The 17,673-nt window shown below is 34.9% G+C and overlaps 1 protein-coding gene across 1 annotated transcript; it reads right to left on the bottom strand.

Annotated features, from left to right (window-relative positions):
* Positions 1–1,159: 1,159 nt before the first annotated feature.
* On the bottom strand, positions 1,160–10,197 carry LOC109013070 (protein MAEA homolog). Its single transcript, XM_018995015.2, has 7 exons — positions 9,811–10,197; positions 9,015–9,209; positions 8,506–8,628; positions 4,129–4,314; positions 2,358–2,491; positions 1,599–1,785; positions 1,160–1,524 (listed from the first exon to the last, which is right to left on the bottom strand). The coding sequence occupies exons 1-7, from the start codon at positions 10,120–10,122 to the stop codon at positions 1,423–1,425; spliced, it is 1,239 nt and encodes a 412-aa protein (XP_018850560.1). The 5' UTR covers positions 10,123–10,197; the 3' UTR covers positions 1,160–1,422.
* Positions 10,198–17,673: the final 7,476 nt, after the last annotated feature.

Below are 17,673 nucleotides of genomic sequence, written 5' to 3'. Positions count from 1 at the left end.
TTTCCTTATATTTGCATCTGATGGTCTATGGGAACACTTGAGTAATGAGAAGGCTGTGTTCCACAGTCATCCACAAGCAGTAAGATTCTGTCCTCTATAATCTATTGTTATTGCTGCATTCTTTATTGGGTGCTAGTCAGCTTTTCATTTTTCTGATTTGGGTCAAAGAAACCAAACCAGAACTTGATGTAGGAAGATATGTTGGGGCAAATTTAAAATATTATAATGAAATGGCCATGTGAGGATGCAGCTCATTCATCACGGGTAGGATTTATTCCTTGGATTTGTAATTTGATTTAAAATATTATAATGCAGATCTCTTTTGTTGATTTGATTTTCCAGGAACTGGTAGAAGAGTTTCGCATCCCAAAGAGAGAAAATTCAAACTTTAACTGATAATCATGCTTGCATGCTATCTGAGGTACTTGAATACATTACCTGATGTAGGACTAATTTATTTAGGCTCTTAAGGTGTTGTAGTTGTTGGATACCCAGTAAACAGATTATCTTCATAAAATGGATGTATTTGGCCTGAGATCTGTTAACAAGTATTGGATATTGAATTAGGTACATTCTCATTGTCTTGGAGGGCAGCCCACTAGAATGGTCTTGTCCCTTGAAATGACAGAGGAACCTGTTTATGTGAATGCCACTGGATTAATACAAGATGAAGACTAATAAATTTTGATCTTTGTAAATTTATTTCTTTTCTTCTTTGTAAATTTATGTTTTAGTTTAATTAGTTGTAATGTATTATTATTTCTTTTGTTTTTTGTAAATTTACGTCTTCTATTGTGATGTAACAACAATATTTTTATTTATTTTACATGTTTCCTGATAATTTGTAACCCGATTTTAAAAACAGATCCAAAAGTTTTAAGTCTTTAAAAAAAAAAAAAAATTGAAGCCGGATTTAATCCGGGTAAATCCGTTATCCACCCGGATTAAATCCGGATTAATCCGGGCGGATAACCGCCCGGATTTTAGCATCCGGATCCGGTTATAGCCGGATATCCGGATCCGGATCCGGATGAACACCCCTACCTTGAATGGATAATTCTGGATATCTGAAGTATACGGCATCACTGTCCTTGTGATTTTTTCCCCTTGCAGAAAAGATCTGGTTCGAAACATTTTGGAGGAGAATAATCTTGCCTCATTGAAACTAATGGCTATCACCTTTATCGATTTAGATCAGAGCATTGGTTCAAAGGCAAAGTTCATCAAATGTTATGAGAAATTATATATACACGTCTCCACCACAGGAACAAGGCATCAGGAGTTTTTTAAATAAGTCTGTCGTGTTCTTGCTGAAAGGAATTATCTACAGCAGACGAAATAAACTGCAACAAGACAAGATTTCTCCCCCTCCCACTTTTTCTCAAACAATTTGATTCAGCAAACGGGCCTGAATATAAGGACCTATGATATATAGGCCTTAACCAGATCTAAGTAGTCGCAGATCAAACCTGTCCTTGGACAGGTGATTTTACCATTATTCTTTTTGGCCATTTCTTCGAGAGCCTGCCAAGCCAAAGAATAATAAGTTAAAATAATAAACTGAACACATTTTTCTTTATAACAGGAACAATGCAAACCTTAGTGCTGTAAACATATCCATTAGGCAAAACTTGGGGAGGGTTCTCTGTGTCCATCAGCTCTTTAGTTATGTAGCAAACTAACTTTGAATGATGCTGCTTAGAGTATGGTAAAGGCAACGCTAGTTTCCGAAAATTATCCTGTGATAGAGGGTCTTCCTTGGTGCAATCATCTTCATAACAGTATCTAAATCAGGTCAAGGCAACCGAACATTATCTAATAAAACTGGTAGTAGTATCCCTCACACACCTGCAGGGTCAAACCACAGTAACCAAATGCCAGATCGTAAAAAGGCTTAATAGTTCATTGTCGGTTAATCAGATCTTTTCTTAAGATGAAATTATATGTGCCTGAAGTTTACGTGAGAAGTCTACAACTCATTTCTGAGTTCTATTTGTAATAAACTCAGAAATATGGATACTGAACCAATGACCATTTCATATACCTTACAGCACAAAGAATTGAGTTTGATAGGGTGGAAATGTCCCATATCATCTTTCGCTACAAACAAATGTCGGGTGAAATGTGCTTGCTGCTTTGTCCTTAGTTTTGATGTCTACTAGGGTGTGCTGTACATTTCTGACCATATGAATATGAACCTTTAGACTTGTCCTTCATATATTGTGATGCTAAAATTACTAGTGCTTGGTAGATGCAGACAAAAAAGGCAAACAACTATTAAATGCAGCATTGAATGAGGATGCTAGAAGCAGACAAAATAGCCAACATATATCAGATGGGGCATTAAATATGGATACGGAGTTTTTAGAGCAGACAAGCCTGCTTGCAGATAAATATTAAGCAAAGGTTCAAGTGTCATGCCATATAATCTGCAGAATTCTTGTTTGAATTGGTCCACCAAGAAATCCCATTGTATGGGTTCAAATAAAACCTGCAAAAGAAGAAGAAGAAAAGTAACCATCAGCTCCCAAAATCAAAACAAGACCACTCAAACAGCCATCAAAGAAGGTAACACAGGTCTAGGCCAAATATGAGAATCTAATTGGAACCAGCCGTACCAAATATTTTTATTTTTTTTTTATAAGTAAAAATATTATATATATCAATAGGAGGGACGTATACAAGAAAACACCTAGCCCATACTAGAGAACTCATAATGACCCAAAAAGCCATGAAAAACTACTCAAAATACACCAAGCCCGAATTGGAATAAAACACACCTCCCCAACCCAAACCTCTTGTTTCCCGTAAGACTAATACTCTACCCGAAACTACCTCTACGAGAACGTCTTCATAATGCCCTCCCTTTAGTCTTCCCTCGACTTGAGCTACCACCCTTAGCATCGTAGTTAATTGCCCAAGAAAGATGCTTTAACTAGAGAGCTCATAATGACCCAAAAAGCCGTGAAAAACTACCCAAAATACACCAAGCCCAAATTGGAATAAAACACACCTCCCCAACCCAAACCTCTTGTTTCCCGTAAGACTAATACTCTACCCGAAACTACCTCTACGAGAACGTCTTCATAATGCCCTCCCTTTAGTCATTCCTCGACTTGAGCTACCACCCTTAGCATCGTAGTTGATTGCTCAAGAAAGACGCTTTAACTCCTTACTTTTCTTAAAACTTGATTTGATTTCAAGCAAGTGGCATCAAAACAATTGGAACCGGTACCAAATATTAACGCACAGTTTTATGGGCATATCAGGTTAATCTTGGTGCATAACTAAACAAATTTGTATAACTATTTAAAAATGAATCGCGTGTCTATTTGTAATAGGGTTGTAGACAACTTGGAAGACGCCCAAAAAAAAACCTTGTAGGCCTAAATGATCCAACAAACAAAGAATCTGAATAATAAAGCAATACAGTAAGGTCAAATCAACTTTGATATTACTTATGATACACTGGGTAACAAGTTGGTCAGTTCTACTCTCAGAAAAAAGTTTCTTATTAAATCAACTACAAGTAGCAGAACCCATCTTAAGAACTCAAAGCTTGGTTTGTGAACCATTGTATGTGACCATTCATAACACAATAACCATGTCAGGACAACCTCTATGCAATAATCATAAGTAAGACAGAACATCTTATTAATAGAAGTAAATAGGCACAAGTAAATTACATTTTTCGAAATTGTGATCCCTAAAAAATGACCGCTGTTATTTGCTGAGGGAATTATTTAAACACTGCATTGTTAGAATGTAATTAGGAGTTCTTATGTATACTTCCTGTGTACAAGGGCTAAGCCTATTTCATTCATATATATAATATCTATCTTTTACTGATCAAAAAAAAAAAAAAAAAAGACCACTGTCTCACTCATCATTTTTGTAATGAAGGTTATATTTTCATCACTTTCCAGTCAAATTGAAACATTTGATACTCAGCTATTATGATAAAATACAAAATGCAAGAGATTGGCATGGAGATGGAGGACAAGATGGACAGAGAAAAAAAACGTATAACAAAATGATAGCGCTTCCAACCTGTTGAAGTATCAAAGAAGTTAATCCATTACAATAAGGGGAAAAAACATTGTTCAGAACAAAAGAGAAAAGGTTCACCTTATATCTAGCACATTCAGTATTACTTTTAAAAGCCAGAGTTGCCATGACCCTCTGCAACTCTTTCGTATGGGTGGCACCCCAAGGTGAAAGGTACTTCCGAGCATATGTTATAGCTCGCATACTATTTTCAGCTCGCACCAACTCTATAAATTCTTGAAGTCGCAACTGGAATTCAAATTTGCTCTGTCATCATTAAAACAATTTATCAACAAACAAGCTGACACAAAATCTTGCCTGTGGTAACTGAATCTTTATTCAGGAAAAATGACATGATGACAGAAGTTATAATTTTACCAAGACTCTGAGAAAGTGGCTCAGAACACCAACTCCCTTTTTTTAATAGGTTCAGAAAACCAACTCTAATACCAGTGTAACAAACTCAGATTTTAAAATAGCTCCATCCAAAGAAAAAAAAATTATTGGCATATTACGCTTATAAAAGTAACTTTCAACCCAGATTGCAGCGGTGTAGAAGATGGCTCCCATTTTTCTACTTTGGTGCATTTGGAGGGAAAGGAAGGATAGAAATTTTGAGGATCAAAAGTGTTCTTTGGAAGAGTTTAAGAGTTTTTTCTAGAAGACTTTATTTATGTGGGCCATTGTTATAGACTTTAATGGTCTCAACCTTCATGATTTCCTTGTAACCATTTCTAGTTCCTAACTAGGTGTAATCTCATGTGTACTTGGTCTATGCCTATTTCAATATTAATAAAATATCTTTTTACTTATAAAAAAAAAGTATCTTTCAACATGTTAAACAGAAAAACCTCATGTCTAGGGGAAAAGTGTGGAAACCAAGCAGACTACCATTGGAAATTTTTTTGCTACAGTGACCAACAGTAAGAAGCCTAAAACATGAGTTTATGTAACATATGGGTCCAAAATTAGGGTTTAGAATTATTATTATTATTATTATTAGTATTTTTATTATTTTTAAAATCTATTTTGAAATAGTGATTTTATTTGATTGGGGATTTTCCCCTATACATGCCCATATATACCTCCCTTTTGATTTCCTAGTTTGAATAGTTTCCTAATTGGAAACCAATTCACACGTCAAAAACCCTACCATAAATCCTCTCCTTTTCCTCACAATATTCCCTTCAGCAAAACCACAATACCCCTTACGGCCAGAACCTTCCCACAGTAGAATCAAACCTTCACTTCTTCGCAGCACCACCATAGCCTTCCTCTCAGAAACCAAACAGCCACCTCGTCGGAGCCCACCACAGAGCACGCCAACAGTAAGCCCTTTTCTTTTTCCCCCATTGTTTTCCCTCCCCCTCTCTATTGGCAGTGACTCATTGACCTGTGTATTTCGTGCTGCCGTCGCCGGCCACCTTAAAGGACGTCGGACCACCACTGAGTAACCCAAAAACTGCCGGCCAGCCAAGTTCCATCAGATCCCCACTATTCCGGTAAGCCCACGACTGTCCGCCACCGTCCTCTCTCTCTGCTGTTTTCGGGTTTGACAGTCTCTCTCTCTCTCTCTCTCTCTCTCTCTCTCTCTCCACCATATTCAAAGGGATCCTCCAGTTGCTCCACCGTGAACCTCGGCCAGCCACCCAGACCCACCGTCGTAGTGGTTCTTCCCTCTCTCTCGGTGAGCATCGCACAACCCTCCTCTTCCATAATCATGTTTTTCCTCTTTTATTTCTTTTGTTTCAGCCTTCCTAAAAAGCCCATGCATTATTATAGGTCTTCCACAGATGCCCTTAAAACCCTTGTTTTGTAGGCTTCCGTAAATCCTCTTGAAGAAACTTTTTAGAGTAATTACGTTTGTGCCCTACAGTGTCTAGGAAAGATTTCATGTTTTAAACCTGTTCATTACGTGGGCTGATTTCCTATGTGGGCTGGGTTTGAGGTCAATTAAACATGTAATTTTAAATTGGACTTGCCCTTTTTTTTTTTTATGTCAAGGAACCTCTCCAAGGAAGGGCCCTTTGGACCTACCCATGCAGAGTAAACCCAGGTCCCGTGCACTACATCCTCAGAAGTTTTCCTACACGGAACTGGTTAAATCGCTGGTTTTTCACCAGGGGGTGTGGCCCCAAATGATTGTTTGCACCAATAAGGTAATTGGACTTGCCTTATTTGTGGGCTGTGTTTTAAGAGTTATTACTCTTAAGGGTCTACATTATGTTAATTAGGGTGGTGTTTACAAACCATTTTACAGCAGTAAGTTTTAAGGGATTTAAAACATATATTATTGGGTAATAAATTATGGTTATCATATAGTATTATTAAACCTATTTTGTGAAATCATTATTTCCACTGTTATTTTATAAAATAGATAATATATATATTCCCTACTAAATTATATTTAAAGGAATAGATATGATATTATTGCTTTAATAACTATATGATATTAGTATTTATAAAATTCAATATATCGTTGAATATTTTATTAGATTAAAGTTCATGATATGTGTTCAAGTGGGTAGAATGCTACGACACGTTTTCTAGATACTTAGTAACGTCTAGTACTTCGTATAGGTAATGAGCTACAAAGCAGGAACCAAAAAGCAGTGCTAAGAGTTAAGTAGTATGAACTATGATCATAATTATGTGTGCTGTAAGTATTCTGACTGTGCATGAAAAATGTGATGTTTACCTACGCTACGCTATGAGCCAATAAAAGGTTAGCCCTTTTCACGAACCTCGATGAATTATAATGATATGTTTGCGAATGAGACTATGTATGCTATGCTGATATGGATTGTTGTTAGATGGATGAGATATTATGAAAATCACATGTATGCCATGTAATGTTCATGTAATGTTTAGACGTTATGTCATGCCTATGTTATGCTATGTAGTGTAAGACTCATATTAATATGACATGTATAATGTTAAGAGTATGTCCGGCCATGTAAAGTCATGAAGTCGAACATGGTCTCATGCATTATGAAAGTTAATAAGAAAACACATGAATGACAGGTAAGCTTTAAGATTGGCCTTAAGTTATGGGTGGATGTACAAGTCACAGACTTAAACGTGGTCCACCACATGTAAACTAATATGTTTTGAGGTGACACGGACCCAAGCGTGTTTCACCATAGGTTATGATATATTAAGCGGTGCCACGGACTCAAGCGTGGTTGTTCGCCATATGATATGAGGTGACACAAACTCAAGCGTGTTTCACCACAGGTTATGATATGTTAAGCGGTGTCATGGACTCAAGCGTGGTTCACCATATGATATGTGATAACACGGACTCAAGCTTGTTTCACTACATGTTATGATACGTTAGACGGTGTCACGGACTCAAGCGTGATTCACCATATGTTACAGTGATAACAAAGACCCAAGCGTATTTTATTACATGTTATAATAAGTTATACGGTGCCACAGACCCAAGCGTGGTTTACCCTATATTATATACGGTCGACGACAATTGGACCGATGCACATATGTAATGAATTGCCACTAAATAAGTGAAAGACAAGATGAACAAGCCATGTATGATTGTTAGGAAATGCATGGAGTCAGTCATTCATGCATCCACGTTACATGTATTGCCATGATTAAATATGATTCCGCTTATGTTACTAATGATTGATATATGTTACGTGAATATGTGACGATATATGTAAGTTTTCAAAATTAAGCCTAATGTTAAACTAAGTTAAGTTTACAGTATGATGTGTTATTACTGAGTCTTCGACTCATTTGTTTGTTTCTCTGTTTTTATGTTTTAATGTCCCAGATGATGATTTTGTGGATACAGAGCAGGAGTGCCAAGAGTAGAATAAATTTTCAGAGACTTAGTGTATGATTTAGAAATTTAAACAGTGTTGGTTTCACATAGAACTAGCTTATGTCATTTCTTTTATTTTTCAGCTTTTATGTTATGAAAGACTGTCATGCTAGACAAGTTTTATGATCCAATAGATGAGGTATTTTATGAGACTAAATCTCTTTACTGAGCATTATGTTATGAATGTATGTAACATTCCAGACCTACGGGAAGGGGTGTTAGGGCAGGTTGGGGGTACAAGACAAAACACAAAATTTTCATCTCATCTCATCTCATCACTACACCTTTTTCAAATCTTCATACAAAATATAATAAACAATTCAACTTTTTCAAATCTCAATACACCTTTTTCAAATCCCAAAACAATAATAATATTAAAACATAATATTTTAAGCTTCAAAACAAAACACAAAATTCTCATCTCACCCCCCAAACCTGCCCTATAGTTTATAAGGTGAGACATAGAATTTATATATTTTCTATCCAATAAACTTTAATTTAGCAATCTATCTAGCAGTAGAAGCCTTTTCTAAGCAAGCAAAGCAAGCAACAGTCTTAGCAAACTCAATTATCCACCAGTAATTAAAGAAGACCAATAGAATAGGAAATACCTTGGACTTCTTCAACCTTGACTTGTTATCAGCACACCAGGCTAGGGCAGGAGCTACCTCCTTATTCTGAAGAGCATCAATAACCCTTTTTGCTTCTTGGAATACATCGATATCAACAAGATCCTGAGACATCAAAATTAATCAAGCTAGGTGAAGATGTAAAGGTGGCGAAGGTGAGTATTCGATATAAAACAGAAATACCAACATGTAGGTAGAAAACTGTAAATTGCTAATTACTTCAAATAATCGAGGAAAAACTAATTGCATCCACATGGACCCTGTAGGCCTTCAGAAGAATGTGAGAAGGAAATACAAGGGTGCCTGGGCATGCAAACTTTATTTTGTTTTTGAAATATAGATTTTTTCCAATATCTTCAAGCCCAATCATACAAACAACCATAAATAGGAATTGAGAAGTAATCCCTGCGCCTCAGTAAATAATGCAGAAAAAACTCCCCAAGAATACACCACAGAAAACCCCAATTACTTGAGACAAGCAAGCAAAATACCTGAATATTGTTGCTTTCTGCCAGCTTCGCTGCAGTGTCATAATAGGACATTCGCAACATGTAGTCTACAAGAATCCGCTTCAAGCGTGTATTATTCCAATCCGTCAAATTCTCAGCATCTGCTGACTCCAAATGATCAAGGCGAGCACGGCACCTCTGTGCTTGCAAGTTCTCGATACGACTTCCCCCTTCCAACTTAACAATTAGATATGAGAGAATGATCAGCACATAAGAGCTTTTGAAAAAAAAAAAAAAATCTTCCACCATTCAAATCACAAGATTGCTAAATCTGAGTACCCAATAATGCAAAGAAGTAAATGACAACTTCATAATTATCAAACAGTAGCATACACTTGAATTTTTTAAATCTTCAAAACAAAAGAAGGTAAAAACAACAATCTTAGATTTGGATACCAGTTAAAGATTTGGATAATATAAGTTCTTAATTTCCTGAACCAATGGTAGCCTCTTTACAATAATCAAATCGATGAATTTTTACAATTTGCTCATTGAAAAATACCACTTGAGCAATTTGACTGGGTCCTTGAACGAATCAAAGGATCATAGTCGCCAATTTGGTCCAAATTCATTGTCTCCTCTGCTTGGAAATATTTTAAATAAATTCCGGCTATGAAATTCAAGAATTTTGATGTGCGAAACTGGGGAAACCAACTTACAAAGATTCATTAAATTAAATCTACCTCAGTAGACCCAGAATTTGAACTCCTAATCACTTGTTAACCAAGCAAAGCGATATAAAAAATAAATAAATAAATAAGGGCTCTCAATCCCGGACCTTCCTTTTGAGCCCTTGAAGTTTGGACACGAGCGAGCTGAGATGATGAACGGCGTCGTCTTTAGAAACATCGGCATCGGCGGCTTCAGTGACGCCGGAGATAACGGCAGACATCTCCTTCTCGAAGACGCGGTGGTCGGCTCGGATCGACTTCTTGTAGTGCTCGAACGGGACCCGCAGGAACTGGTGCTCCAGCTTCAGGGACTCCGTCAGGTGGGCCAGCTTTGAGGACGGTGGGGCAGGGGTCGTGGTGATTGGAGTGGTCCGAGTGGCGATGGTTGCGGCTGCCGCCCCGTTCGAAAGAGAATCCATTTCCCCAGAGAGAGAGAGAGAGAGTGGAGGGGGAGATAGAAAGATGGTTATAATTATTTTGGTTTTGTATTTTGAATTGTGTATGTTTGGGTTGTAAGAAAAGGAAAGAAAATTGAGAGAGAATATCGAGAGAAATTGGGCTCATGAGGTAGCCGGCCCATTTTGCATTAAACTACGAGCAATTGGGCTATTTGTACAACAACGACAGGCTAACCAACTAGCTGTCACAGTCTAGTCAGATACCCAATCCTTACAAATAGAAAACAGTTACAGCAGGCCCAAGCCACGTGAACCGTTACAACATTGACATGGACCAATCGTAAGATGCCGGCTTACACCCAGATCAGCTGTTCCACGCGATTGTACATCTCGGCCGGTATCTACAAGTTTCGTTTGGACAGTCAGTTAATTTTAGATATTCTCTTAATAATAATGAAAAGGTAATGATGGAGTATTAAATAGTAATAAAAAATAATAAAAAATAGATATAAAGTAATATAATAATTTTACGTACAATTGTAAAGTGCGTAAACGTTAAGTAATCGTTTTGAAAAATAGTAGAGTTTATTATTAAAAAAATTAAATTTTTTAATATGGATCACATATTTTATTCATTATTTTCAAAACGATTACGCGATGGATGTACAATTCATAATTATAAATATATTTTTTTAAAATAATAATAAATAATAATAGAGTATTATGAGAATACTCTACTATCCAAATTAGTCCTAAATATTTATGAGCAACATACTCACATGCTATATATCTCTTCCTAATTGAATCATTAATTTAGTAAGATGTTTCGAGAAAATTTCTATTCCGCTTTCTCGTATTCAATTAATCCCATAATATTAAAAAATTGAAGCCTAAAAGCATTGGGAACGAGTAACAAATAGTATAGCACAAAACATGTTTTTCATGTCGTAATTGATACCCTAATCATATTTTTTCATCCCTTTAAGATACCGTTCGAATATCTTTAATAGTGTTTATTGTTCCACTTTGAAATCTTCTCCAATTATTTTATAAGATTTGTCTAATTCTAAAATGATACAGACACGTATGAGTATATTACGATGCTTAATGTTATTTGTAAGTATTTAAGGCATTTAAGGCTTGGTTTGGTTATCAAGATGAAATGAGACTCATATAATTATTATAATTTTTTAAAATTTTTACACAAAATATAATAAATAATTTAATTTTTTCAAATCTCAAAACAAAAATTATATTAAAAAATTATATTCTGATAATATTTTATTCAACTTTTAATTTTTATCTCATTTCATCTCGTCTATGTAACCAAACAAGACCTAACTTTTTATTTATCTTATTTTTGTATTTTTACCACACAATTCAATTAGAAAACTTAAAACGGGTCTCTCTTGGTTTTTTATTAGTCATTTACTGTATACTCCATTCTAATAAGTGATAATAGTATGTGGTATATGAGATCTTACATTATTTGAGAATGAGAATTTCGTACTTTTTATCGTATCTTAATAGGTTTCCAGTTGTATTATTGACTAGTCATTTTAAAATTTAGGTCATGTGATTTATTTTTTCTATTGGAGCATCACAAATGATACCAAAACCTATCTCAACTATAAATCTGAGACTTTAACCATGTCATATATGACGAAATGACCAAACGTCTTTGTTGGGTATGTAAGGAGAGAGATTATGATATCCTATTTGATAATTGATAAAAGTATATAGTGTATGAGATTTCCAAATATCTTTGTAATATTTTAATAGATTAGTCATTTTCAAATATAGAAAATATGACTTGAACCTTCTTATGCCTCTTCACATGATAAAAGAATTTGTATGTATTGACTAAATGCATTTTGAAATCTTTTTACCTTTAACTAAAACAAAATCAAAAGTACAAGCCTCCCCTCTCACCTAACCTACTTGATATTTCAATACCTCACTATTTCTTAAATTAAAAGATGTCATAACTCATCAATTGCGTCTTTGACACTTAGAAAATATTTAGAAATAATTTTTATCTCATTTATTTCATTTTTTTTAGACATCATTTAAACATAAATACTTTTAAACTAATCATTACAACTTTTCTAAATTTTTAAATAAAAAATAAAAAGTAATTCAACTTTTTCAAATTTAAAAAAAAAATAATAATATTAATAAATTATATTATAACAATATAATAATTTGTGTTCAACTTTTTTCTTCTCATTTTTCAAAACTCAATAAATAATTAACTTAAAATATCTCATTACTATTCACAAATTATCTTACTACCATTTACAAACCTCTCGTCTCATCTAATTTATCAAACATCCTCTTAGAGGGTTTGTCCTAAATCTCCCATTTCAAGATTGTTATTAAATCCGTCTATGCATTTATTCTTTGTATTTTTGTAGGGAATTAAGAAGTTGATCTACTCACATTTCTCCACGTTCATCACCCATGCATGCGTTTTATCGAGAGATTCCAAAATCAAACTCGATTGTTTTATTTTTATACAAGAGAGTAGGGCTTTTTGAACCCATATTTTTCAGTTGAATAATTGGGTCATATGCCATAAGTTTAACTAACCAAGAACACGGTATCAAGTTTTTTTTTTTTATATCATTTCCTTGCTTCATAATAACTGAATAAGAATAATTGTTTGAATTTTCTTCCCAATCGTGTCTAACTTTGACAAGATTAATATCTAATTTGGACAAAATAAAATAAAATGTCAAATATGAAAGGAAAAAAATGCAAATAAAAACATAATACAAAAATAATAAAATTTTACGTGGCTAGTCATTTTTTGATTGGTTTTTTTCCCGCGAGAACATCAGCAAGGACATGTCGTCATGAGTGTTAGGACGGGGTGTTCTTGCAATGATGAGAAAAACTACATGATATAGGATTAATACTATGCATCATTATGTAACATAAAGAAGGTTCAAAAAGTATGCACGATGGCCATCATGAGTATGAATCATGTAACAAAAGTCCTGAATTTTTCCCATTCCCTTTTCTGCCAATTGACCTTCGTATTACTAGGTAGAGCAAAAATTTAAAAATCTGATTCTGACTCCGTTTCAATTTCAACAAGTCAAAATCGAAAATTTTTTTCTCCTAAAAATCTGTAACATTGTTTTCTATTTTAAATAATGCGGTTATATTATCTAACTTTCATTCATTAGGAAGAGTAGAATCCAATGAATCTGTTTAGGAATCTGCATACTAGAATTTGGTATCTAGATTGTAATAATAATGTGTAACCTTTTAGGTTGGTAATAAGGGCTTATGGCTCTAATGTTATTTTCATAAGTTTATAGTGGATCACATAAACTACAGTTAAAGGTTGTAATCCTTTAATCATGTGATAACCATTTGTTTTAAAGCATGTAGGATATTAGTCTCAAATAATGAAAGAGAATAATTCGGACAATAATTTAAATAAACTCGATATTAGAACAGGCTGGATTCTACCATACCAAGTAATGAGTCATGAAATTTATAATATCTTCCACCGCTTAGATAAAGTAGTACTAAAGCATTTAATCTACTTATAGTTAGTGATTTAATAGCATTTTTTGTTAATAATTGTATTAATTCATAATTATTATTTAAATTAATAGTTTTTTCTACAATTTTAATAGAATAATTAATAAGAAATGATAATTTTGAAGAGAAAGTAGATTATTTATAAATTTGATTTTTTGGAATATTAGAATTGCAAAATCTTGCAAATTTCTTTCTATATTTAATATATTATAATCTTCTTGATTGATGTTATCAAGTTTTATAGGAATACTAGCAAAGGATTTGGATGAATCATATATGAATAAAGAATTCATTGAGGTGGAATTTTTAAACAATAATTTCTTATATTAATAAGTAGATCAAGATCTTAATAGAACACTACTGGAACCACCCTTAAAACTTCCTAACATAAACGAGCTAACCAACGGATTCTTCTTGGTTTATCAATACAAGACTCTCAATGTACTCCATTTTCTTTTCTATAGTCTATCGTTGTTAAAAATTTGTTTTGACAAATTCTTACTCTTTTTTTTTTTTTATAAAGCAATAATAATCAAATGATTATGTAATCTTTTAAGCTCATCTCTTAGGAAATTACAATGATCATCCATTTCATATGTAGTCGCATGTCTGCTTAAATAGACTAGATATTTATTAATCATTGATTCTTTATCTAGTTTCATTAATTATTGTTTTCTTCCGATCATTATTTTTAACTCAAGCCTTGTATTATATGCTAAATATTTTAAATCATAAAGATCACGATAGCCAATGCCATGAGCAAAATAATATTCCATAATAGAAAAATAACAACAATATGAAACAATATAAAATATAATAATATAAATAGTCGATGGCTCTGATACCAATAACGTATACCATGAATATAACAAGAGTTTAATAATAGTTTAGTAATAATAATGTGCGGTAGAATCAATCATATGCATAAAATAATAAATATACAAGGTAGAAATCATAACTGATAAACTAGATTTCATTAAAAACATAATACTTATAAGGAGATTAATTCTTAAAATGATTAGAGGCAAGAGACATGAAGGAAATTTTACACAGAGGGATTATTTCGGAAGCGATGATTGAGAGAAAGGAAAGACTTCAAATGAGATTTTTCTAAATGCCTTCCTTTGTTTACAGACTTCATTTTTATAGACACTAAAACAATAATTTGTACACAGTAATCTAATAATGGATGCCTAAAGTTGTTTGTCTTCATACGTCAGCGGATAATGGATAGGTAGTGTGAGATCCATAATTTTCATGTGTTCTAATTTCCCATTATTTAGTTAAATGTGTTATTTTATTTATGATATTTAATTTTGTGTGTTTTCAGTTTGGGCTTTTTAAATTGTTGTGTTTTTATTTTTTGGGCTTGTGTGTGTGGTTAATGTATTATTTTGGGCTTGTGTTTGTGTGTTCCTCGTTGTGGGCCGTGGGTGTGTGAGTTAGGAGAGTCCAAAAGCCCAACCCGTGTGCACTGTGAGGCCCAGCCCGTGCGGATTAAGAACCCAGCCCTCCCTTCAAGTTAAACGGCGCCATTTTGGAGACAAACCCCTTAGGGTTTCATCTCTTCCTCTTGCGTCATGCCTCTCTTTTTTTCTCTTTTATTCTTCTTCCTTCTATCTTCTTCCAGCTTCTTTATGATACAGTTGCTGTCGTTGCCACCACCTCCTTTCCTCTATCTCATGGCAGCTCCGTGTCATTCGACAGTGGCTCCGAAGACTTGTTGTCCAGCTGCCGCTCCACACGGCCACCATTTTCCACCTCGAGCTCCATTGCTTGCCTCCGTGTCGTTCGGCAACGCCTTCCCTCAATTGTTGTCAACCCACCACTTCATCACGCAACCCACATTGCCACGCATCTTCTCCAAGGCTTGCCCTGTTGTTTTTCATTTCTTCTACATGTGAGACATGCAGTCTCACAAACCGCCTTGCTCAGCCTATAAATAGGCCACGGGTTCCTCAATTAAATCTTGCTAGTTCCTCTTCCTCTCTCTCTCGTATAAGCTTTTTGCATCTCTAGGTGTTTAGAGTTTTGTTCTGTAAATTTTGGTTGTTAATTCGAGAGTTTGAGAAGTTTTGCCATGCTCTATTTCGTTCAAAAGTTGTGAGCTTCAATCAATTTTCGGTGAGTTTTTGGTACTTGTCGTGAGTTGAATTTTCCAACCATTTTTTCACCTAGCTCAAATTGTCCTTGAGAGAAACTCACCAAAAAGGCCACTGTTTTGCCCTTGAATCACTGTTGTCGCCGCTGTGTCGCCTCTTTTGGCAACACCTCCATTCGCGCAATTTTCTAGAAATTTTACAATCTTCGTGTACGTAATTTTCCAACGCAACCAATGAGTTTTAAAATAGCGTTATTATAATTGGTGTTTAACTATAAACTGTTGGTTTGTTGGAATTGGGCCGTTGAAGTGTTGGGAATTATTGCAGTTGATGTTAGTGTTGGGCCTTAGGCCGAATTGGAGGACGAGATTACGCATGTAGTTAGTTGTGAAACTGTATATTTGTAATTGTTGAGATTCTATGTAAATGAGTTATTTACGATGTCATCCAATATTTGTTGTTATAATGCATATTTCTCGTATTTAATAAATTGTGCTATGAAGTCACGTTGTCTGTTTGGAATTGAGACTGATTATGTGGGTGCGTGTGTATCACGCCCCAAGCCCAGATAAGGCATTATCTCAATGGAGCTCCTCTGGTCACTCGGGAGTGTAACGGACTGACATGACGTCCCTTGAGTTGTCATAGGGCAACGACAGGAAAGAACGAGACGGTAACGCTCTCATACCAATTTCGTGGCCTTTTGCTGGCGAAGTTAGAAGATGTTTGGACATATACGCATCGGGCGGGAAACTGGATATCGCTTGTTACGAAGTCTTATGCACGGGCGTTACCCGTGGTGTGACGATGAGAGCCAGGGTGTGCGGACGGTCCATAGGGGAGACCGTAGTGCATGCATAATAAAATAATGGTTATGATTAGGCCAAAATAAGATTTTTTGCGTGAGTGATTAAATTTGTATTTTTTAGGAGAAATAAATGTGGTTTTCTTTCATTCATATTTGTCCGTATGTGGACGTGTGATTGTATTAACGTGTTTTAAGTCTCTTGGATGTTTTGCTATGGTTAATTACTTGTTGAGATGTCATAATCTCATTGTAGTGTTTTACCTCACGGTTCCGTCTTATGGTGCCGTAGAGTCTGACGTAGAGCCCGAGTATGAACCCGAGGAACTAGCTTCGCCAAAGACATGATTTGCTGATATGTTGATCAGCGTTATGAAATTTGTTTCCCTTATATTATTTATTTTCTTTAAATTGTTTATCGGATGACTGTATAAATATTGTAAAGATATTTTACTGTTTTTAAACAATTATGGTACTTACTAAAAAAATACATTTTTATTTCTCTGTTGCGAATATTATATTGTACATTTATTGCATGTTATACACACTCTGAGTACTGGTCGTTGGGGTGCGTGATCCGTGTGATCATCATTTCAGTTCCACGAACTTCACAAAAATAACACGTGGGGGTCGAGAGCGCCACATGTAGTGCCAATAATGCCTATTTTTTACGAGTGAAACCAAACATGAATCTAATAATGAACGCCTAATATTGTTTTGTCTTTATGCGTCACCGGATAGTGGATGTAATGGATGAATAGTCCCAATAATACTCCTTTATGACTTGTCTTGCTGGAATTACATTCTGATATTATCGTACTCTGAAAGATCCATATCGAGAGTCCCTTAGATGGATGGGATGGAAAGATGAGTTGGCCTAAGAAGGATAGGCCTGTTGTGTTGATGATGACATGGCTTGTTGTGATGGGGATAATCTAATTTGATATAGTGGTGAGTCTTCTTCATCATCGCTGTCTGAGACTTGTGACATCGCTTCAGTTAATTTCTTTAGATCTTTTTTGCTGATAATGGATGTTAATTGGACATGAAATCTATTCCGCTGGATTATAATGTCATAAGCTTAGGTAATTTTTGAAAATATTTTTA

Source organism: Juglans regia, chromosome 7 (assembly GCF_001411555.2).
Source record: "Juglans regia cultivar Chandler chromosome 7, Walnut 2.0, whole genome shotgun sequence".
Taxonomy (NCBI): domain Eukaryota; kingdom Viridiplantae; phylum Streptophyta; class Magnoliopsida; order Fagales; family Juglandaceae; genus Juglans; species Juglans regia.
This window is presented reverse-complemented; position numbering and strand designations above follow the sequence as displayed.